The sequence below is a fragment of the Procambarus clarkii genome, chromosome 40 (genome assembly GCF_040958095.1).
Source record: "Procambarus clarkii isolate CNS0578487 chromosome 40, FALCON_Pclarkii_2.0, whole genome shotgun sequence".
In the NCBI taxonomy this organism is placed as follows: domain Eukaryota; kingdom Metazoa; phylum Arthropoda; class Malacostraca; order Decapoda; family Cambaridae; genus Procambarus; species Procambarus clarkii.
The window spans coordinates 27,844,280-27,867,381 of NC_091189.1; the positions used below are offsets into that span (position 1 = coordinate 27,844,280).

A 23,102-nucleotide genomic window follows, 5' to 3' on the forward strand; every position below is an offset into this window, starting at 1 on the left:
CACTCCTTGTGTGGGGGGGGGCCCGCTGCCACCCCCAGTATGGTGCTGGGGGGGCCTTCCTCCACTCCTTGTGGGGGGGGGGCCCCCCGTTGCCACCCCCTGTATGGTGGGGGGGGGGGTCTTCCTCCACTCCTTGTGTGGGGGGGCCGCTGCCACCCCCTGTATGGTGCTGGGGGGGCCTTCCTCCACTCCTTGTGTGGGGGGCCGCTGCCACCCCCAGTATGGTGCTGGGGGGCCTTCCTCCACTCCTTGTGTGGGGTGTGGGGGGGGGCCGCTGCCACCCCCAGTATGGTGCTGGGGGGGCCTTCCTCCACTCCTTGTGTGGGGGGGGGCCCGCTGCCACCCCCAGTATGGTGCTGGGGGGGGCCTTCCTCCACTCCTTGTGTGGGGGGGGGGCCGCTGCCACCCCCCGTATGGTGCTGGGGGGGGGGCCTTCCTCCACTCCTTGTGGGGGGTGGGGCCGCTGCCACCCCCTGTATGGTGCTGGGGGGGGGCCTTCCTCCACTCCTTGTGTGGGGTGTGGGGGAGGGCCGCTGCCACCCCCAGTATGGTGCTGGGGGGGCCTTCCTCCACTCCTTGTGTGGGGGGGGGGCCGCTGCCACCCCCCGTATGGTGCTGGGGGGGGGGCCTTCCTCCACTCCTTGTGTGTGGGGGGGGCCGCTGCCACCCCCCGTATGGTGCTGGGGGGGGGGGGGGCCTTCCTCCACTCCTTGTGGGGGGTGGGGGTCTGGTGCGCGTCAATACAAGAGTGAGATGGTCATTTCAGTTAAATTATCAAATTCTTGAGAGTATCTCAGCTGGATAAACCCCTCCACAGGATACCTGATCAACCTGGCTGATTCACACGGCAGACTGCGACCAGCCGCCTCCAACAGTGTGGTTGACCAGGTCTATAACCGGGAGGCCTGGTTGAGGACCGGGCCGCTGGGACCTTGACCCCAGGAATCAACGCAAGGTAACGCTAAGGTAATGTACACGACACACAAATCACAATAGCGTGATGCATCAAATGAACAAATCCACAAGGGCTGTGACGAGGGTTCGAATCTGCGTCAGAGACCATCCCAGACGCTGCCTTAATCGACTGAGCTACGACAGGGTCAAAAGGAGTTGAAATTGAGTTGTGTGTGATGATGTAAGGGCGAAGAGGAAGAACGGCCTATTGACATAGCTAGAGTGCAGGGGGGGGGGGTTGTGTAAAACCCTGGTGTGTGCTTCGGAGAGGCTGCAGGATCCAGTAAGTTCAGTAGAACTTCGGTTTAAACTCCTTTTGACCATGTCGTAGCTCAGTCCATTATAGCAGCGTCTGGGATGCTCTCGGACGCTGGTTAGAATCCTTGTTACGGCCCTTGTGGATTTGTTCATTTAATGTACACGACGTACGTCAGACACCAGTCGGAGTATGCAGCTCCAGCCTGGAACCCATACATGGTAATGTAAAACATTAACACGGCGGATGTGCATGTAATATATCTAAATCTTCTCTGGTACATAGAGCAATGAAGCGCGTCAATGACTGGGCAAGTACAACTCAAACCCAACTTGCAGGCATATACCTTGCCACTAAATTTTTAAGACAAAGGCAGTGGACTTGTATACTGTGACTCGCAGAGTGCACTCCTGGCACTGAACGCACATAGTAGTGACACCCAGAAAATAGTCAGTGATATTCGAATGAATGTTTTAGCTGCTAAAGAAAACAGATTTGAAATTAAATTCCTGTGGATACCATCACATGTTGGCATCTCAAGGCATGACACTGTTGATATGCTTGCTAAGTCAGCCTGCAGAAAACCAGTGGTAGAAATTGATATGGGTGTTTCATTAGCAGTGACAAAGAGAATACTTAAACATCTAATGAAGATCTCACCGACCTAACAAATTCACAAAGACCTGAAAGTTGTAGCATTAAATATTATGATAAATTGTCATTGTCAGCTTGTAGCACCAGAGGCGGGGGGGGGGGGAGCCTCCAGTACCAGCTTCCTGCCCTCCAGTATGGGGGGGCCTCCAGTACCAGCTTCCTGCCCTCCAGTATGGGGGGGGCCTCCAGTACCAGCTTCCTGCCCTCCAGTATGGGGGGGCCTCCAGTACCAGCTTCCTGCCCTCCAGTATGGGGGGGGGCCTCCAGTACCAGCTTCCTGCCCTCCAGTATGGGGGGGGGGTGCTCCAGTACCAGCTTCCTGCCCTCCAGTATAGGGGGGGGGGCCTCCAGTACCAGCTTCCTGCCCTCCAGTATGGGGGGGGGGGTGCTCCAGTACCAGCTTCCTGCCCTCCAGTATGGGGGGGGGTGCTCCAGTACCAGCTTCCTGCCCTCCAGTATGGGGGGGGTGCTCCAGTACCAGCTTCCTGCCCTCCAGTATGGGGGGGTGCTCCAGTACCAGCTTCCTGCCCTCCAGTATGGGGGGGGGGGTGCTCCAGTACCAGCTTCCTGCCCTCCAGTATGGGGGGGGGGTGCTCCAGTACCAGCTTCCTGCCCTCCAGTATGGGGGGGTGCTCCAGTACCAGCTTCCTGCCCTCCAGTATGGGGGGGGCCTCCAGTACCAGCTTCCTGCCCTCCAGTATGGGGGGGGGGTGCTACAGTACCAGCTTCCTGCCCTCCAGTATGGGGGGGGGTGCTCCAGTACCAGCTTCCTGCCCTCCAGTATGGGGGGGTGCTCCAGTACCAGCTTCCTGCCCTCCAGTATGGGGGGGTGCTCCAGTACCAGCTTCCTGCCCTCCAGTATGGGGGGGCCTCCAGTACCAGCTTCCTGCCCTCCAGTATGGGGGGGGTGCTCCAGTACCAGCTTCCTGCCCTCCAGTATGGGGGGGTGCTCCAGTACCAGCTTCCTGCCCTCCAGTATGGGGGGGTGCTCCAGTACCAGCTTCCTGCCCTCTAGTATGGGGGGGGGGGCCTCCAGTACCAGCTTCCTGCCCTCCAGTATGGGGGGGGTGCTCCAGTACCAGCTTCCTGCCCTCCAGTATGGGGGGGTGCTCCAGTACCAGCTTCCTGCCCTCCAGTATGGGGGGGTGCTCCAGTACCAGCTTCCTGCCCTCCAGTATGGGGGGGTGCTCCAGTACCAGCTTCCTGCCCTCCAGTATGGGGGGGGGCCTCCAGTACCAGCTTCCTGCCCTCCAGTATGGGGGGGGGTGCTACAGTACCAGCTTCCTGCCCTCCAGTATGGGGGGGGGGTGCTCCAGTACCAGCTTCCTGCCCTCCAGTATGGGGGGGTGCTCCAGTACCAGCTTCCTGCCCTCTAGTATGGGGGGGGCCTCCAGTACCAGCTTCCTGCCCTCCAGTATGGGGGGGTGCTCCAGTACCAGCTTCCTGCCCTCCAGTATGGGGGGGGGTGCTCCAGTACCAGCTTCCTGCCCTCCAGTATGGGGGGGTGCTCCAGTACCAGCTTCCTGCCCTCTAGTATGGGGGGGGCCTCCAGTACCAGCTTCCTGCCCTCCAGTATGGGGGGGTGCTCCAGTACCAGCTTCCTGCCCTCCAGTATGGGGGGGGGTGCTCCAGTACCAGCTTCCTGCCCTCCAGTATGGGGGGGGTGCTCCAGTACCAGCTTCCTGCCCTCCAGTATGGGGGGGCCTCCAGTACCAGCTTCCTGCCCTCCAGTATGGGGGGGGGGTGCTCCAGTACCAGCTTCCTGCCCTCCAGTATGGGGGGGTGCTCCAGTACCAGCTTCCTGCCCTCCAGTATGGGGGGGGTGCTCCAGTACCAGCTTCCTGCCCTCCAGTATGGGGGGGGGTGCTCCAGTACCAGATTCCTGCCCTCCAGTATGGGGGGGCCTCCAGTACCAGATTCCTGCCCTCCAGTATGGGGGGGCCTCCAGTACCAGCTTCCTGCCCTCCAGTATGGGGGGGCCTCCAGTACCAGCTTCCTGCCCTCCAGTATGGGGGGGGGCCTCCAGTACCAGCTTCCTGCCCTCCAGTATGGGGGGGCCTCCAGTACCAGCTTCCTGCCCTCCAGTATGGGGGGGGGGCCTCCAGTACCAGCTTCCTGCCCTCCAGTATGGGGGGGCCTCCAGTACCAGCTTCCTGCCCTCCAGTATGGGGGGGTGGTGCTCCAGTACCAGCTTCCTGCCCTCCAGTATGGGGGGGTGCTCCAGTACCAGCTTCCTGCCCTCCAGTATGGGGGGGGGCCTCCAGTACCAGCTTCCTGCCCTCCAGTATGGGGGGGGGCCTCCAGTACCAGCTTCCTGCCCTCCAGTATGGGGGGGGTGCTCCAGTACCAGCTTCCTGCCCTCCAGTATGGGGGGGCTCCAGTACCAGCTTCCTGCCCTCCAGTATGGGGGGGGCCTCCAGTACCAGCTTCCTGCCCTCCAGTATGGGGGGGGGTGCTCCAGTACCAGCTTCCTGCCCTCCAGTATGGGGGGGGGTGCTCCAGTACCAGCTTCCTGCCCTCCAGTATGGGGGAGGGGTGCTCCAGTACCAGCTTCCTGCCCTCCAGTATGGGGGGGGTGCTCCAGTACCAGCTTCCTGCCCTCCAGTATGGGGGGGGCCTCCAGTACCAGCTTCCTGCCCTCCAGTATGGGGGGGCCTCCAGTACCAGCTTCCTGCCCTCCAGTATGGGGGGGGGGCCTCCAGTACCAGCTTCCTGCCCTCCAGTATGGGGGGGGGGCCTCCAGTACCAGCTTCCTGCCCTCCAGTATGGGGGGGGCTCCAGTACCAGCTTCCTGCCCTCCAGTATGGGGGGGGTGCTCCAGTACCAGCTTCCTGCCCTCCAGTATGGGGGGGGCCTCCAGTACCAGCTTCCTGCCCTCCAGTATGGGGGGGGGTGCTCCAGTACCAGCTTCCTGCCCTCCAGTATGGGGGGGTGCTCCAGTACCAGCTTCCTGCCCTCCAGTATGGGGGGGGTGCTCCAGTACCAGCTTCCTGCCCTCCAGTACCAGCTTCCTGCCCTCCAGTATGGGGGGTGCTCCAGTACCAGCTTCCTGCCCTCCAGTATGGGGGGGGTGCTCCAGTACCAGCTTCCTGCCCTCCAGTATGGGGGGGGGTGCTCCAGTACCAGCTTCCTGCCCTCCAGTATGGGGGGGGGTGCTCCAGTACCAGCTTCCTGCCCTCCAGTATGGGGGGGGCCTCCAGTACCAGCTTCCTGCCCTCCAGTATGGGGGGGCCTCCAGTACCAGCTTCCTGCCCTCCAGTATGGGGGGGGGGCCTCCAGTACCAGCTTCCTGCCCTCCAGTATGGGGGGGGCCTCCAGTACCAGCTTCCTGCCCTCCAGTATGGGGGGGGGCCTCCAGTACCAGCTTCCTGCCCTCTAGTACCAGCTTCCTGCCCTCCAGTATGGGGGGCGGTGCTCCAGTACCAGCTTCCTGCCCTCCAGTATGGGGGGGGTGCTCCAGTACCAGCTTCCTGCCCTCCAGTATGGGGGGGTGCTCCAGTACCAGCTTCCTGCCCTCCAGTATGGGGGGGCCTCCAGTACCAGCTTCTTGCCCTCCAGTATGGGGGGGGGGTGCTCCAGTACCAGCTTCCTGCCCTCCAGTATGGGGGGTGTGCTCCAGTACCAGCTTCCTGCCCTCCAGTATGGGGGGGGCCTCCAGTACCAGCTTCCTGCCCTCCAGTATGGGGGGGGGGTGCTCCAGTACCAGCTTCCTGCCCTCCAGTATGGGGGGGGGGTGCTCCAGTACCAGCTTCCTGCCCTCCAGTATGGGGGGGGGGTGCTCCAGTACCAGCTTCCTGCCCTCCAGTATGGGGGGGGGTGCTCCAGTACCAGCTTCTTGCCCTCCAGTATGGGGGGGGGGGTGCTCCAGTACCAGCTTCTTGCCCTCCAGTATGGGGGGGGGCCTCCAGTACCAGCTTCCTGCCCTCCAGTATGGGGGGGGGGCCTCCAGTACCAGCTTCCTGCCCTCCAGTATGGGGGGGGCTTCCTGCCCTCCAGTATGGGGGGGGTGCTCCAGTACCAGCTTCTTGCCCTCCAGTATGGGGGGGGGGTGCTCCAGTACCAGCTTCTTGCCCTCCAGTATGGGGGGGGGCCTCCAGTACCAGCTTCCTGCCCTCCAGTATGGGGGGGGGCCTCCAGTACCAGCTTCCTGCCCTCCAGTATGGGGGGGGGGTGCTCCAGTACCAGCTTCTTGCCCTCCAGTATGGGGGGGCCTCCAGTACCAGCTTCCTGCCCTCCAGTATGGGGGGGGTGCTCCAGTACCAGCTTCCTGCCCTCCAGTATGGGGGGGGGCCTCCAGTACCAGCTTCCTGCCCTCCAGTATGGGGGGGGGCCTCCAGTACCAGCTTCCTGCCCTCCAGTATGGGGGGGCCTCCAGTACCAGCTTCCTGCCCTCCAGTATGGGGGGGGGGGTGCTCCAGTACCAGCTTCCTGCCCTCCAGTATGGGGGGGGGTGCTCCAGTACCAGCTTCCTGCCCTCCAGTATGGGGGGGGGGGCCTCCAGTACCAGCTTCCTGCCCTCCAGTATGGGGGGGCCTCCAGTACCAGCTTCCTGCCCTCCAGTATGGGGGGGGGCCTCCAGTACCAGCTTCCTGCCCTCCAGTATGGGGGGGGGGCCTCCAGTACCAGCTTCCTGCCCTCCAGTATGGGGGGGGGCCTCCAGTACCAGCTTCCTGCCCTCCAGTATGGGGGGGGGGCCTCCAGTACCAGCTTCCTGCCCTCCAGTATGGGGGGGGGTAGTATGGGTATGTGTACTGTATAGTATTACATAGTAATATGTAGTACAGTAAAGTGTGTAGTATTTGTGCGTGAACAAACTGTGAAGCAAATGTGTGTCTGTCCATAACTGCGGCGTGGTCTGCTTCTTGGCGTTCACTCTCACTCTCACGACGGGCGCCGGTGGTTGAGTGGACAGCACGCTGGACACGTAATCGTGTGGACCGGGGTTCGATTCTCGGCGCCGGCGAGAAAAAATGGGCAGTTTTTTTTTCACTCTGATGCCCCAGTTATCTAGCAGTAAATAGGTACCTGGAAGTTAGACAGCAGTTATGGCTGCAGAGCTCAACCCCCCAGCAAGCACAACTAGGTGGGTACACGCACGCGGACACGCACACGCACGAGAGAGGGGGATCACTTCCTACAAAATTTTCAGAGGAATTGACAGGGTAGATAAAGACAAATTGTTTAACACTGGTGGTCCGCGAACAAGGGAACACAGGTGGAAACTGAGTATCGACATGAGCCACAGGGACGTTAGAAAGAACTTTTTCAGTGTCAGAGTAGTTAACATGTGGAATGCATTAGGCAGTGATGTGATGGAGGCTGACTCCATACAGTTTACAATGTAGATATGATAGTCCAGTAGGCTCAGGAACCTGTACACCAGTTGATTGACAGTTGAGAGGCGGGACCAAAGAGCCAGAGCTCAACCCCCGCAAGCACAACTAGGCGAGTACAACTATCTACTATTTGTCTGCAGAATCGAGCTATTAGCTCTTGGACCCCGCCTTTCTAACCCATCTTTTTCATCTATTATATCTACTACATATGTTTTCTGTCACGCACACAGGGCAGGGGGGGGGGCGTGGCTGAATGGACAGCGCTTGGGACTCGTAATCACGGGGTCCGGATTCGGACCCGATTCGGATTTGGCGGAAACAGATGGGCAGTTTTTTTCACCCTGATGCCCCTGTTATCTAGCAGTAAATAGGTACCTCGGAGTTAGACAACTTGAGGTTATCTTGAGATGATTTCGGGGCTTTTTAGTGTCCCCGCGGCCCGGTCCTCGACCAGGCCTCCACCCCCAGGAAGCAGCCCGTGACAGCTGACTAACTCCCAGGTACCTATTTACTGCTAGGTAACAGGGGCATTCAGGGTGAAAGAAACTTTGCCCATTTGTTTCTGCCTCGTGCGGGAATCGAACCCGCGCCACAGAATTAAGAGTCCTGCGCGCTATCCACCAGGCTACGAGACCCCCAAAAAACTGTTTCGGGCTGGTTCCTGGGAGGGGGGGGAAAGAGATAGTAGCTAGTAACAGTTGATTGACAGTTGAGAGGCGGGCCGCAAAAGCCAGAGCTGAACCCCCGCCAGCACAACTAGGAGAGTACACACACACACCTGAGGCGGACAAAGGGTCCCTGGAGTGTACACACATGCTCCCTCATGCCTTAACCACTTATACACAGTACACTAGAGATTTGTGTACAGTGTTCAGTCACATAATACCTTGTGATATTAATCATGTGGGTGTGTCAGCAAGTGGTACATTATAGAAGGCGGAGTGAATAATGTACACATGGTGACCTTCTAACTGCCAGTGACCTCTGAGGTATACTGGCTACACTCCCGCTCGTAAATTTTAACCCATACTTGGCAACTCTTCCCTCCTGGCGATGGCAGCTCCCAGGTATTATATTTTCTTTTATCCGGCTTGTTTCTACCATGGGTTTATTCTCCGTCATATAGACATCCATTCGTAAATTGACATACTCTGGCTTAACGATTGTTTAATTATGGCGATCATTTAAGAATGCGATATTTGTAAAGCTGCGCATGGCGAGATGTGGCATGGATGTGTGACGTCAGAGGGTAGGCCACGCCCACACGGTGACGTCACCGCTGGACTTTCCAATATCTCCTGGCTGAGATACAAGTGTCTGCCAAATGTATTATTTTTGTATGATTTATTTTCGCGTGAGGGTCATGGATTGTATACACCTGCGTAGAAGGGCTTTAATAAAATAGAAGAATACAAAATTCATCTGACGGCTGATATTTGCTTGGTATAGATTTTATTTCAAATAAAACACTATTTCTCACTCTTCCAAATATCTTACAAAAATAGGAAACCAATAATACCTTTATTTTCCACTAATAATGTGGTGGTGAAGTGTAGTTGACAGGTGGTTTAACTAGTTATAAGTAGGTAGTGGTTCTGGGACCTCTGTAGCACTTGTTGAATAACCTTGTATATCATCATGCAAGTGTTGGTAATGTTTGGAGGCAGGTGAGGCCTGGCCATTGTTCTCACTGTGTGTGTGTGGTGAGTGTGTGTTAGCCGGTGAGGAACAGTGTCAACCCACCACTACGACACATTGCCTCATCAACCGCTCTCCAGAAATGGTTCAAGAAATGGCCACTAGACTTGAACCCTGACAATGGCAAGGTTATGAGGATAGGAATTACCGCTAGAAGTGTGAATATCGTATAGGGTCACGGAGGCAACTCACCACTTGTGAAACATACTTTGATGGCGTGTCTACTATGTCTACTATTTGATGGCGTGTCTACTATGTCTACTATTTGATGGCGTGTCTACTATGTCTACTATTTGATGGCGTGTCTACTATGTCTACTATTTGATGGCGTGTCTACTATGTCTACTATTTGATGGCGTGTCTACTATGTCTACTATTTGATGGCGTGTCTACGATGTCTACTGCCTCTCGTGTTGACAGTAAACAGACTATCATGATGATGGGCCAACCTGACCACCGTCCAGAGAGCCTTGTAGACCCTGCACAAAGAACTACCTGAATGTTTCTCACCCTTGAGTATGCTGGCCCGGCATGGAACTCCCTACCCAACACAACTTGACCAAATATGCAGGACTATGGGACCCAAGTCTCAAACTAATTATTATAGAGACCTGGGAGGCGCTGCACTGAACCACTGATGGTCAAAAAGCCGGGCCTAACACCTGGTGTTCCAGCCCGTCCTCCTAAGGTCACCAACGTCAAGAAACTGTCCTACTAAAGTGCCCTTATCCTAACCTACCACACGACCCTAAACAGAAAACGGGACAGTGTGTACATTTCGCCAGCTGCTACTATTTTCTAGTACGACCATTTTCAGCCTTAGGGAGAGTGTACGTCAAAATGCGACGGTTTATTAGGAGGGCAGGTCAGCATAGCAAGTTCAACTAGGCGAGTACGCATGCGCGCTCCAACATATGATACGCTAACGCGCGCACCAACGCACGCACCAACGCACGCACCCAACCCGACACACAGGCCATAATTTCCAGGAGGGGGGGGGGGCAGGGGCAGTAGTAGACAGGTGACTCAACATGTATTAATACACAGGACACATACAGCCCTCAGGGGCTCGCCATAGCCCGTGCTACATGGTCATACCGTTCTGAGTAGCTAAATCTAAAACAGCACTAATAATAATACTAGAGGCCGTCAGGTGTATAGACACACAGGCACCCTGGCACCCGTATGCTGTAGCCTCAACTGTGCCTCTTGTAGCACAGTTGGCTTCGTTCTCCTCTCATAATCTGGAACCCCGGGTTCAACTCCCGGCGTGGACAGCAGTGATTGGGCACCTTTTCAGTTGATGGTTGTGCACCTAGCAGTAAACAGGTGCACGGGGCTATCTTGAGAGGATTTCGGGGCTTAGCGTCCCCGCGGCCCGGTCGTCGACCAGGCCTCCTGGTTGCCGGACTGATCAACCAGGCTGTTGGACGCGGCTGCTCGCAGCCTGACGTATGAGTCACAGCCTGGTTGATCAGGTATCCTTTAGAGGTGTTTATCCAGTTCTCTCTTGAACACTGTGAGGGGTCGGCCAGTTATGCCCCTTATGTGTAGTGGAAGCGTGTTGAACAGTCTCGGACCTCTGATGTTGATAGTTCTCTCTCAGAGTACCTGTTGCACCTCCGCTTTTCAACGGGGGTATTCTGCACATCCTGCCATGCCTTCTGGTCTCATGTGGTGTTATTTCTGTGTGCAGGTTTGGGACCAGCCCCTCTAATATTTTCCACGTGTAAATTATTATGTACCTCTCCCGCCTGCGCTCAAGGGAGTACAGTTTTAGGCTCTTTAGTCGGTCCCAATAGTTTAGATGTTTTACTGAGTGGATTCTAGCAGTAAAGGGTGAAAGAAACTCTGCCAATTTGTTTACGCCTTCACCGGGATCGAACCTGGAGCCTCAAAACTACGAATCCGAAGCGCTATCCACTCGCCTGTCAGACCCCTGGACAGTGGCCGGGGAGTAGGTGGTGTGTTAGAAGTGAAGGTGGAGTAGTTCGACCTGGGAGGGGGGAGATCTCGATTCAAACGTGACGCATAACTGTCAACTGACCCCTCGAGGATTCGAACCTGGTCCACGAAGGCTCACCCCCACAGGCTCAACAGTACCAACACCACGCCTCCATCGTGGCCCCAAGTTTGCTTGTTTACTCACCTAGCTGTGCTTGCGGGGGGGGGGGTTGAGCTTTGGCTCTTTGACAGTTGAGGCGGGACCAATCAACTGTTGTACAGGTTCCTGAGCCTACTGGGCTCTATCATGTCTACATTGTAAACTGTGTATGGAGTCAGCCTCCACCACATCACTGCCTAATGCATTCCATCTGTTAACTACTCTGACACTGAAAAAGTTCCTTCAAACGTCCGTGTGGCTCATGTGGGTACAGAGTCTCCACCTGTAACTGCCTGGGAGTGTCCCTCGTGGTGAACATTGTGTTGATGTTCACTATTACTTGTGGTGAGTGTTGGAGGTGGTGGTGATGTCTGGGGTGGTGACTGTTGTGGTGGTGATGTCTGGGGTGGTGACTGTTGTGGTGGTGATGTCTGGGGTGGTGACTGTTGTGGTGGTGATGTCTGGGGTGGTGACTGTTGTGGTGGTGATGTCTGGGGTGGTGACTGTTGTGGTGGTGATGTCTGGGGTGGTGACTGTTGTGGTGGTGATGTCTGGGGTGGTGACTGTTGTGGTGGTGATGTCTGGGGTGGTGACTGTTGTGGTGGTGATGTCTGGGGTGGTGACTGTTGTGGTGCAGCGCCGTGTGGAGGGTTCCTCAACCCTCCCAGGGGGGGGGTAGAAATAGCCTAAGCTACTCTATCCCTTTGAGATGTATTTATTGCCTATCTCAATAAACATACTTGAACTTTGAACCCTCCCACAATGTGCATGCCTTTCACCAACACTCACAGCCTCCTGTACCATCGCCAACTTTTATGCAACTTAATCTTCATATTAGCCTAACACTTTAATCATAATTATCAACGCTGTCCCCCAGACCGCTATCGTGGAGCCGGGGGGGGGGGATAAGAGAAGATTAATGGTATATGTAAGGTACTCCCCCTCCCCCCCCCAGTGTGCAGGGGGAGGCAGCGCCACCAGTGGGAACACCGAACATTACTTCACTACCCTGGGGCCAGATTCACGAAAGCACTTACGCAAACACTTACGAACCTGTACTTCTTTTCTCAATCTTTCGCGGCTTTGTTTCCAATTATTAAACAGTTAATGAGCTCCGAAGCACCAGGAGGCTGTTTATAACAATAACAGTTGATTGGCAAGTTTTCATGCTTGTAAACTGTTTAATAAATGTAACCAAAGCTCTCAAAGATTGAGGAAAAATGTACAGGTTCGTAAGTGTTAGCGTAAGTGCTTTCGTGAATCAGGCCCCAGGTATTGAAGATAGTCCAGGCGACGACTCTGCCACTTATTTGGGTCCCCATGTTGGTGTGCCAGCCATGTCCGCCTCAAGATTTTGTACGAGGTAATCATGCCTCTCCTAACCCTTCTGCCTTCCAGTGACGGGTGATGTGGCTCCATTAGCCTTGCCTCGTAGCTCATACCTCTCCGTTCTGGAACTAGTCTCATGGCATACCGCTCAACTTTTTCCAACATAGTTTTGTGTGACGAGGCCAGGAGGGTACCCTGGCTTGCCGTGCTCCGGGGGGGAGGGGGGGGGGAATGGCTTAGTTAACTCTTCCTGGAAGGAGTTTTATATCCTCTTGAATGGCTTAAATTTCTTTAAGAATAAAGGAAGCAGCAGACGGTAATACTTACCCCACACTGCCGCCGCTGCTTATACACGCACCCTAGTGGGATTTTTTAAATTTTGCCCCGAGGGGCGAGTTTATTGGGCAGCGTCACTCATCCTGTGAGTGGACACACCGCCATAGTGACAGTATTGGGCAGCGCCATTCATCCTGTGAGTGGACACACCGCCATAGTGACAGTATTGGGCAGTGCCACTCATCCTGTGAGTGGACACACCGCCATAGTGACAGTATTGGGCAGCGCCACTCATCCTGTGAGTGGACACACCGCCATAGTGACAGTATTGGGCAGCGTCACTCATCCTGTGAGTGGACACACCGCCATAGTGACAGTATTGGGCAGCGTCACTCATCCTGTGAGTGGACACACCGCCATAGTGACAGTATTGGGCAGCGTCACTCATCCTGTGAGTGGACACACCGCCATAGTGACAGTATTGGGCAGCGCCACTCATCCTGTGAGTGGACACACCGCCATAGTGACAGTATTGGGCAGCGTCACTCATCCTGTGAGTGGACACGCCGCCATAGTGACAGTATTGGGCAGCGTCACTCGTCCTGTGAGTGGATACACCGCCATAGTGACAGTATTGGCAGCGTCACTCATCCTGAGAGTGGACACACCGCCATAGTGACAGTATTGGGCAGCGTCACTCATCCTGTGAGTGGACACACCGCCATAGTGACAGTATTGGGCAGCGCCACTCATCCTGTGAATGGACACACCGCCATAGTGACAGTATTGGGCAGCGCCACTCATCCTGTGAGTGGACACACCGCCATAGTGACAGTATTGGGCAGCGCCACTCATCCTGTGAGTGGACACGCCGTCATAGTGACAGTATTGGGCAGCGCCACTCATCCTGTGAGTGGACACGCCGCCATAGTGACAGTATTGGGCGGCGCCACTCATCCTGTGAGTGGACACGCCGCCATAGTGACAGTATTGGGCGGCGCCACTCATCCTGTGAGTGGACACGCCACCATAGTGACAGTATTGGGCAGCGCCACTCATCCTGTGAGTGGACACACCGCAATAGTGACAGTATTGGGCAGCGCCACTCATCCTGTGAGTGGACACACCGCCATAGTGACAGTATTGGGCAGCGCCACTCATCCTGTGAGTGGACACACCGCCATAGTGACAGTATTGGGCAGCGCCACTCATCCTGTGAGTGGACACACCGCCATAGTGACAGTATTGGGCAGCGCCACTCATCCTGTGAGTGGACACACCGCCATAGTGACAGTATTGGGCAGCGCCACTCATCCTGTGAGTGGACACACCGCCATAGTGACAGTATTGGGCAGCGTCACTCATCCTGTGAGTGGACACACCGCCATAGTGACAGTATTGGGCAGCGCCACTCATCTTGTGAGTGGACACACCGCCATAGTGACAGTATGGGGCAGCGCCACTCATCCTGTGAGTGGACACACCGCCATATTGACAGTATTGGGCAGCGCCACTCATCCTGTGAGTGGACACACCGCCATAGCAGCATGTACAACACTCCCCAATAGGAAGAAAACCCGCTGGTTTGTTCATCCTGTCACTTGTACCCAGACACAGCTGGGACTTGCTTAACTGTCTCAAGTGAACAGCTCCTCAAACAAGAAGATTATTATCTATCAACCCTTAAAATCTTACGTTATCTTGCAGGTGCAAAATGAGGAAATCTTTTAAGAACAGTATCAACATTTGACATAGTGTTTTCCTAACTCAAACAATGTGGAGTTTATTATTCTACAGTTATTCCTAATGTCTCTCAGGTGTTCACATTCACGTAGATAGTGGTCAAGGCGGTGTCCGTCACTCTCACCACAGATTCTACAACTTCGCTGATCAACTGTTGTTTCCATTCCGTATCTCCATGGATATTTGTATCCAAGACGGATTCTCGCTATTACTGATTCTCTCCCTCGTCCTCCTCCTCCTTCGTCCATAATGATTGGGATTGCCAGCTGCAACCATGTTGTACCATTGTACAGATTCACTGGTTTGTGCTTCTATCCTCCTTTCCTCAGTTACCTTGTCACGGTGATGTTGCCTGACAATACCTCTAATTTGTTGAAGAGTCTTGGGTATGAAGTATTCAATATGGTCTCCTTCAGCGCCTTCAGCAGCCAGCACATCTGCTCGGTCATTCCCACATATACCAACATGGGAGGGGATCCACAGAAACTTGATGACTCTTCCCTGATTGGTAAGTACTCTCACATCTCTCTCAATTTCAGCGACTATTGCAAGATTTTCTGCCCGATTTTTACTTAGGCTTTGCAGTGCTGCTTTTGAATCGGTGCAAATCACTGCACCATTAGTGTTCCGTTCAAGAAACCTTAACGCCATAACAATGGCAGTTAGCTCTGTTACAGTTCTCAATACGTGCTTTTTCTTCATTTCTGCGTTGGAAAGTGTTATCCTTAATGTGTGGCGTGCGCTAGCAACACTGCCGCCACCCCCCACACTAGCAACAATGTCACCCCCCCACACTAACCCAGTATGGTGGTCCATAACTATACAAGTGTGTACTAACTGTAGGTGGAGACTGTAGCAACACTGTGCACCATACTGGTGTGTGTTGCACACTGTTGCTAGGATACTCGCCACCCGCTGCCTGAGACTAACGGTATCATAATGATGCTCCACACCGTGTTCACACCTCTCAAGGATCTTGTGGGTCGTGGTCATGTCCCCTCCATGGTGTCTTCGCTTTTTCCCCATTTGACCCCGATTGTTTCAAGCGAAGATTAGAAATATCTCAAGGTGAATCTATAGAGTAACTGTTCTTATTGGCCAATTAGTCTCCTGAAGTTTTATTGTGTTTTATTGGTCAGACACCTGACTCGTAGGTCAGGTGTCGGGTCGAGGTTCGAGGCTCGCTAGTTCCAAGAGGTCCATCATCATGGCGGCTTAGTCAGTGCCGTATTTACTAAACCATTGACGAGGTCGTACATAACCTAAGAGTGTTATTGTGCGCGAGCTTCGGAGCTCGTGAACTCCTTGGGTTGAGTAAGAACTCTGGCAACAACTACAGGTAAACTTGCTTCCCGCGGTAACGTTTGGGCACTGGTGTGTGAGCCGGTGGACGGTATGAGACAAGTGACTTGCTGGCCCTTACTGGCACACCGCTTGGTGAGAGCCGCTTGGTGAGAGCCGCTTGGTGAGAGCCGCTTGGTGAGAGCCGCTTGGTGAGAGCCACTTGGTGAGAGCCACTTGGTGAGAGCCACTTGGTGAGAGCCACTTGGTGAGAGCCACTTGGTGAGAGCCACTTGGTGAGAGCCACTTGGTGAGAGCCACTTGGTGAGAGCCACTTGGTGAGAGCCACTTGGTGAGAGCCACTTGGTGAGAGCCACTTGGTGAGAGCCACTTGGTAAGAGCCAAGTAAATTCACGTCTTCAGTTCAAGGAAGTTCATAAAAGATAACATCGCAAAAGTTTAGATTATCTTGGACTATTTCTGCGCCCTAATACAGGTGCCTCAAGGTGCTCACAACCCATACAGTGGAGCAGTAATCATGAGTGCGCAGGATTGTAATGTTTGTATATGAAGGCAGGATTAGGGGGGTGAGGGGGTACAAGTAAATTACTATTATATGTAACTTGATTAACTGGCACCAAATGTAAGTTTAACATAATTGCGATCCAGTACTTAAACTCTGTAACAACCTTGTGAACCACGGGACGGGTACAGGGTCTGGTGAACCGCGGGACGGGGTACAGCGTCTGGTGAACCACGGGACGGGGTACAGGGTCTGGTGAACCGCGGGACGGGGTACAGGGTCTGGTGAACCGCGGGACGGGGTACAGGGTCTGGTGAACCGCGGGACGGGGTACAGGGTCTGGTGAACCACGGGACGGGGTACAGGGTCTGGTGAACCACGGGACGGGGTACAGGGCCTGGTGAACCACGGGACGGGGTACAGGGTCTGGTGAACCGCGGGACGGGGTACAGGGCCTGGTGAACCACGGGACGGGGTACAGGGTCTGGTGAACCGCGGGACGGGGTACAGGGTCTGGTGAACCGCGGGACGGGGTACAGGGTCTGGTGAACCGCGGGACGGGGTACAGGGTCTGGTGAACCACGGGACGGGGTACAGGGTCTGGTGAACCACGGGACGGGGTACAGGGCCTGGTGAACCACGGGACGGGGTACAGGGTCTGGTGAACCACGGGACGGGGTACAGGGCCTGGTGAACCACGGGACGGGGTACAGGGCCTGGTGAACCACGGGACGGGGTACAGGGTCTGGTGAACCACGGGACGGGGTACAGGGCCTGGTGAACCACGGGACGGGGTACAGGGCCTGGTGAACCACGGGACGGGGTACAGGGTCTGGTGAACCGCGGGACGGGGTACAGGGCCTGGTGAACCAGTTGCACGTTTTGGCGTCACGGTAACAGTGTGATGACTGGTGATGAGTGCGGTGAACTACGGAACTAACTCATGACTGGCTTAGCTAAAGGAACAAATCCACAAGGGCCGTGACGACGGTTCGAACCTACGTCCGAGAAGGCAGCGTCTGGGATGGTCTCGGACGCAGGTTCGAACCCGCGTCACGGCCCTTGAAGGCCTCGATATAAGCCTAACACGTACTGTGTATAAACTAGGGGCTACTCATGGCCGTGCCGCCTCTCGTGGTGGCTTGTTCTGTATCAGTCAGTCTGAACAAATCCACAAGCCCCTCCCAGACAGGAGACATCTCCCGTCCACTACGGGCTCACCATAGCCCGTGCTTCTTGCCCCGCTCCTGTGCCAGGTAAGTTACGGGCTCACCATAGCCCGTGCTACTTGGAACTTGTTCCGAGTAGCTGAATCTATAACAAAAACAATCCACAAGGGCTGTGCTGAGGGTTCAAACCTGCGTCCCGGGATGATCCCTGACGCGCCTTAGTCAACTGAGCCACGACATGGTCAAAGAATTGCAACCTGGAGTGTTGCTGCCCTCGCCACGATCATCCCCCCCCCCCCCCCCCCCGTGCATCCGGGCGCTGTCAACCTGCTAGTCTGCCTCTTCGCCCTTACTTCAATACACACACTTGTGTGTTTGTATTTGTTCATTTGATACACCACACTATTGTGATCTGTGTAGTGAATCAGTCGGTGTATAACCTGGCTGCCTGTCTCCATGATTTATTGATTTATTGACACTACGAGACAAGTACCCGGGGGTCATGATGAACTAATACATGAGCAACACTCGCCAATAATGCCACCCCTCCACACAACATAACTAGTCTCGTGTGTTTTGTCTATAGCAAGATAATGTCGATAAAACAAAACTATCAGGGGAAAGCGCCAAGTTATTACGACTGTATAGCACTGGGAAGGGGTCAGGATAAAGATGTGGGATGGGAAAGGGAAGGGGGGGAATAGTGCCCAACCACTTGGAGGGTCGGGGATTGAACGCCGACCTGCATGACGCGCTACCGTCCAGCCCAAGTGGTTGGACAAAATAAGTTAAGATGGGTGAGAAAGTGAAGGAGCTGACACACACACACACACACTCACTCACTCACTCACTCACTCACTCACTCACTCACTCACTCACTCACTCACTCACTCACTCACTCACTCACTCACTCACTCACTCACTCACTCACTCACTCACTCACTCACTCACTCACTCACTCACTCACTCACTCACTCACTCACTCACTCACTCACTCACTCACTCACTCACTCACTCACTCACTCACTCACTCACTCACTCACTCACTCACTCACTCACTCACTCACTCACTCACTCACTCACTCACTCACTCACTCACTCACTCACTCACTCACTCACTCACTCACTCACTCACTCACTCACTCACTCACTCACTCACTCACTCACTCACTCACTCACTCACTCACTCACTCACTCACTCACTCACTCACTCACTCACTCACTCACTCACTCACTCACTCACTCACTCACTCACTCACTCACTCACTCACTCACTCACTCACTCACCTGCGCGCACACACACGCGCACATGCACGGTGACAACATTATGGACCTCATTTTGTGTTGCAGGTTTTGGAAGGATGACGGCGGCTGAGGGAGTGGTGTTGCGGTGGACGGGTCCCGGCACGTCTCCCGTGGACTGGTGTGAAGGCAACTACACGGTGACGCCGCACATCGCAGAGTTCGTCAACACGGTCACCAACGTTGTCTTCCTGCTGGTGCCCGCCGCCTGCACCAAGCTCTGGGCCAGCTACGCGCGGCACGTCTCTCGCGGTATACACGTTGTGTGGGTGTTCTTCGTGGTGATAGGCCTGTCCTCGGCCTACTTCCACGCTACTCTCTCCCTCCTGGGACAACTGCTGGACGAACTCTCCATCTTGTGGGTGTTGATGGTCTCCTATACACTCTTCACGCCCATCCGCTACCGCCCCAAGTTCCTGCGCTCCAATCAGCACCTTTACGCAGCATTTATGGCGCTTATATCTGTACTGATCACAGCGTCGGCCTTCGTGCAGCCCGCCGTCAACGCCTATGCACTCTTCATGGTGGGTTTGCCAGCGGTGGCGATGCTGGTAGTGGAGCTGAGGGTGTCGCGAGAGGTCAGTGTGGTCCGCCTGGGCAAGGTCACCTTGGCCGCCCTGGTCTTGGCCGCCACATCTTGGATCTGTGACCGTTTCATGTGTGCCATGTGGCAGGCGCTGGACCTGACAGTCCTGCACGGCCTGTGGCACGTCCTCATCTTCATCACCGCCTACTCAATGCAGGTCCTCTTCTGCTACTTCCACGCCACGCAGGACGTCCCAGAGTCCCGTCCCGAGCTGCGCTACTGGCCGCGCCGGACCTGGGGACTTCCCTACGTCTACTGCCAGTCACCGAGGCATGACAAAACACCCTGACCTGTCACTGACATGCCAGTAGACGCCCCTGTACCACACGTGACCTGACCACCTCCGACTCCTTCCACCTCCGCTGGTCACTTCATGCACCAAACACACTCGGCCGAGATGCATTCAAAACTAGTCACAAGGACCATGTAAAGTACCTCTTTCCCAGCCGAGTCTCTGTCCAGAAATTACATGGGCATTATTGTGCCTGCAGGCGGAGGTGGGTTTGTGAGCGGTGAATCTGGTGCTATAGGAGTTATGAGTACAAGTTATGAGTGATGGGTGTCGGTGGGTCCGGATGGCGTCAAGCCAGAACATGCAGCTAATCCGGATTTGTTATCCTGTAATATGGTTAATACTTCTTCCTTTCTTTCTTTCACTGTAGCAAACAGTCATTCCAGTTGTTTCCACGTAACCTTCAGGAACATATACATGGTGTACTTGTGTATGTTGTACTGCAGTCTTTGCTATACAACTTGTCAGTCACTCCACTAGTATCTACATAATCAGTTATGAATTATTAATTTTTGTATATTATATACCAGCATATAAAGCTTAGTCATTCACTATATAGAGATTAAGCGAGTATTTAGCAAAATGTATAATTTAGCCTTGTTTTAGTGACAGCCTTTAATGTATATTTAGACTTGGTCATTGTAAGGATAATTCATACGACCACTGGTACGCTGTTTTAGACTAGTGACTAAAGTAGATATTTTTGTATTTAATGTTTAGCATGTATTTATGAATTGTTAAATTTGTTTGTCGTATTGATGTAATTAACTTCCTGTAATTCTTGTCTAATACTATAGTTAACCCCTGAGTGTCATGCGTGTCAATATGGACCAAATTACCCTGTTCCCGCAGGAACTAGAATGCTTGTGAAGTATAATTAAACTCCCAAATGTTTTGTTAATTTACATGTCAAATGTTCAGAGCTTAAACACCCATCCCACGAATCTGAAAATAAAGGATTTCATGGTGTTTCTGTCTGTCCCGGACCATTATGAAGTCGGTTCCTATATTTCAAGATTTGTTGGTTGAGCGACTCGTCCTCAGCCACATTGTGACCGAGTATTCGAAGACTTGTAGTTTGATTCACCATGATGTACTGCTACTGTGGTAGTTTGTGATGTACTGCCACTGTGGTAGTTTGTGATGTACTGCCACTGTGGTAGTTTGCCACGTTAATTTGCCACTGGCCACGACTGGCAGCAGGGGCTTGATGTTAACAGCAATAATAATAATTAAGTGCCATTTACCAAAGACCCAAAAGGTGCTATGACTTGTGGACGGGGGTCCGTCTAATTACCACAAGCTACACAAACCTTCCTGGCAATACGTTAGTAATGAATAAATATGTATGTTAGGCTAACCTAACCTACGCTTGGATCGTCGACTTGATTTGGCGTCACCAGCTCTATTTTCGTCTAATTTCTCTATAAAAAGATACTTTTTCAGATTAAAATTTTTTTCGTGTTGTACATTCAGCACCAACATTATAAATGATATTTACTCATTATAATGTTGGTGCTGAATGTACAACACGAATTTTTTTTTAATCTGAAAAAGTATCTTTTTATGGAGAAATTAGACGAAAATAAAGAGCTGGTGACGCCAAATCAAGTCGACGATCCAAGCGTAGGTTAGGTTAGCCTAACATACATATTTATTCATTACTAACGTATTACCAGGAAGCTTGTGGTTGATTGTGGTAATTAGACGGACCGGTGGACGGTGCTTATTTTTTTGACGTGGCTCAGTGAGGTGTGGGACGTGCTGGCCCTGTAGTGTGGTTGTCTTCAGTCCTTTATTTACTTGGATGCTGGCGGGGAATAGTCTGAGGAGTCTGGATGATAGAACGGTCTGGTTTTTTTTGGTGGACGACTCGCTCCACTTGTTGGGCTAACGTGGACGACTCGCTCCACTTGTTGGGCTAACGTGGACGACTCGCTCCACTTGTTGGGCTAACGTGGACGACTCGCTCCACTTGTTGGGCTAACGTGGACGACTCGCTCCACTTGTTGGGCTAACGGGGACGACTCGCTCCACTTGTTGGGCTAACGGGGACGACTCGCTCCACTTGTTGGGCTAACGTGGACGACTCGCTCCACTTTACAGCCAAGTATCACTAAAGATTGTGTAAGACTCGTTCCTTTCTAATTTAAATTACAGCTTGGGCTGTCTGCGATCTTTCTAGTTTAGTTCATTTATTATGCACCCTATACCCATCTTGTGGGCGGTAGTGGAAAGGGTTACAAAGGCACATAATGGGCTCAGGAACTGAACCCCACAATTCATTTAGCTAAGCAAGTTACAATCTTGATGAGCTAGTTACAAAATTAAATTGCAGGTGGGTAAAATTGACTTGAGGTTGGAAAGAATTGACCATTTTGGTTACTCAGTCTGGGGGCATGAAGGCTGTTAGGCTTAGCGAGGTTCATATTGGGCAAATAAATGGCCTTTTCCCATCATGTAATCCATAAGTTGCACAACTCCTTTGTACTTATTTACTGCCAGGTAAACAGATGCATGAGGTGAAAGGAAACATGGCCAACGATCTCTGTCGTGCCTGGGGATTGAACCTGGTATCATGAGTTGACGGGTAAGGCTGCAAGTAGTGCTACAGGAGCCGTCTTGCTGTCAGCCGTGACATGTTAGTGGCGGTGGTGCCAACACTTGCCTGCACCTTTGTGCAGGCAAGTGTTCAGCCGCTACCATTTGCTAGTATGACAATTTTTGGGCTTATGTAGTGTCAAAATGCGACGCTTTGTTAGGACGGGTTTCACAGCTACACAATACATGGAATAATACAAAATACAGGTATTATACCCAAGGGGTATTTATTCACTGTAAATGTGAAGCTAAGGGACAGTTTACCTAGGTAGGGTGTGGGCTACTCTGTTGTTTTTCCTGATCACACTTGTGTCGCTTACCACCGGAGACTATAGCATCTTCACAGCGGAGCTATATGCTATTCTCTATGCTCTTCGTCTCCTGCTTTCTCGTTATCAATCTTCCTTTGTAGTTGTTGTTGACTCTCGTAGTGCCCTCGTGGCTCTCGGGTCCTTTAATCCGGTTCATCCAGTAGTTGTCGAGATCCAGTATTGGCTGTTTCTTGTTCACAGTAAATTTAAGTCGGTTGAGTTTTGTTGGGTTCTCAGCCATATTGGCGTCTCTTTAAATGAGCGTGCGGATGCTGCCGCCAGGGAAGCTGTCCGCTCTTGTCCCATCTCTTGTATAGGCATTCCTTATTCTGACTTTTACCCGGTTATCCATTCCTCCATCCTTACCCGTTGGCAGGCTTGTTGGTCGTCTGTTACTGGTAACAGACTACGTTCTCTTAAAGGTTGTGTGTCCTCGTGGCCGTCCTCCTGCCACCGTAACCGGCGATGGGAAACTGCTCTGGCGAGGTTGCGTATTGGCCATACTCGCTTAACCCATGGTCACTTGAGGGAGCGCCGCCCTGCTCCTTATTGTCCAAATTGCATTGTCCCTCTTACGGTTGTGCATATCCTTGTTGAATGTCCTGACTTCCGGAACGAGCGTGTGTCTTGTTTACCGACCGTCCCCCGCGGTCGCTTGTCCCTCGATAGTATTCTTGGTGACTCGGA

The 23,102-nt window shown here is 53.5% G+C and overlaps 1 protein-coding gene across 1 annotated transcript in view; it reads left to right on the plus strand.

Moving 5' to 3' along the window:
* The window catches only part of bwa (alkaline ceramidase), a 64,712-nt gene extending 44,240 nt beyond the window's left edge, over nucleotides 1–20,472 (plus strand). Inside the window, exon 2 of the mRNA XM_045742137.2 lies at nucleotides 18,674–20,472. Coding sequence (XP_045598093.2) covers nucleotides 18,674–19,500 — 827 coding nt within the window. The 3' untranslated portion in view covers nucleotides 19,501–20,472. The remainder of the gene's footprint in view (nucleotides 1–18,673) is intronic.
* The last annotated feature ends 2,630 nt before the right edge of the window (nucleotides 20,473–23,102 follow it).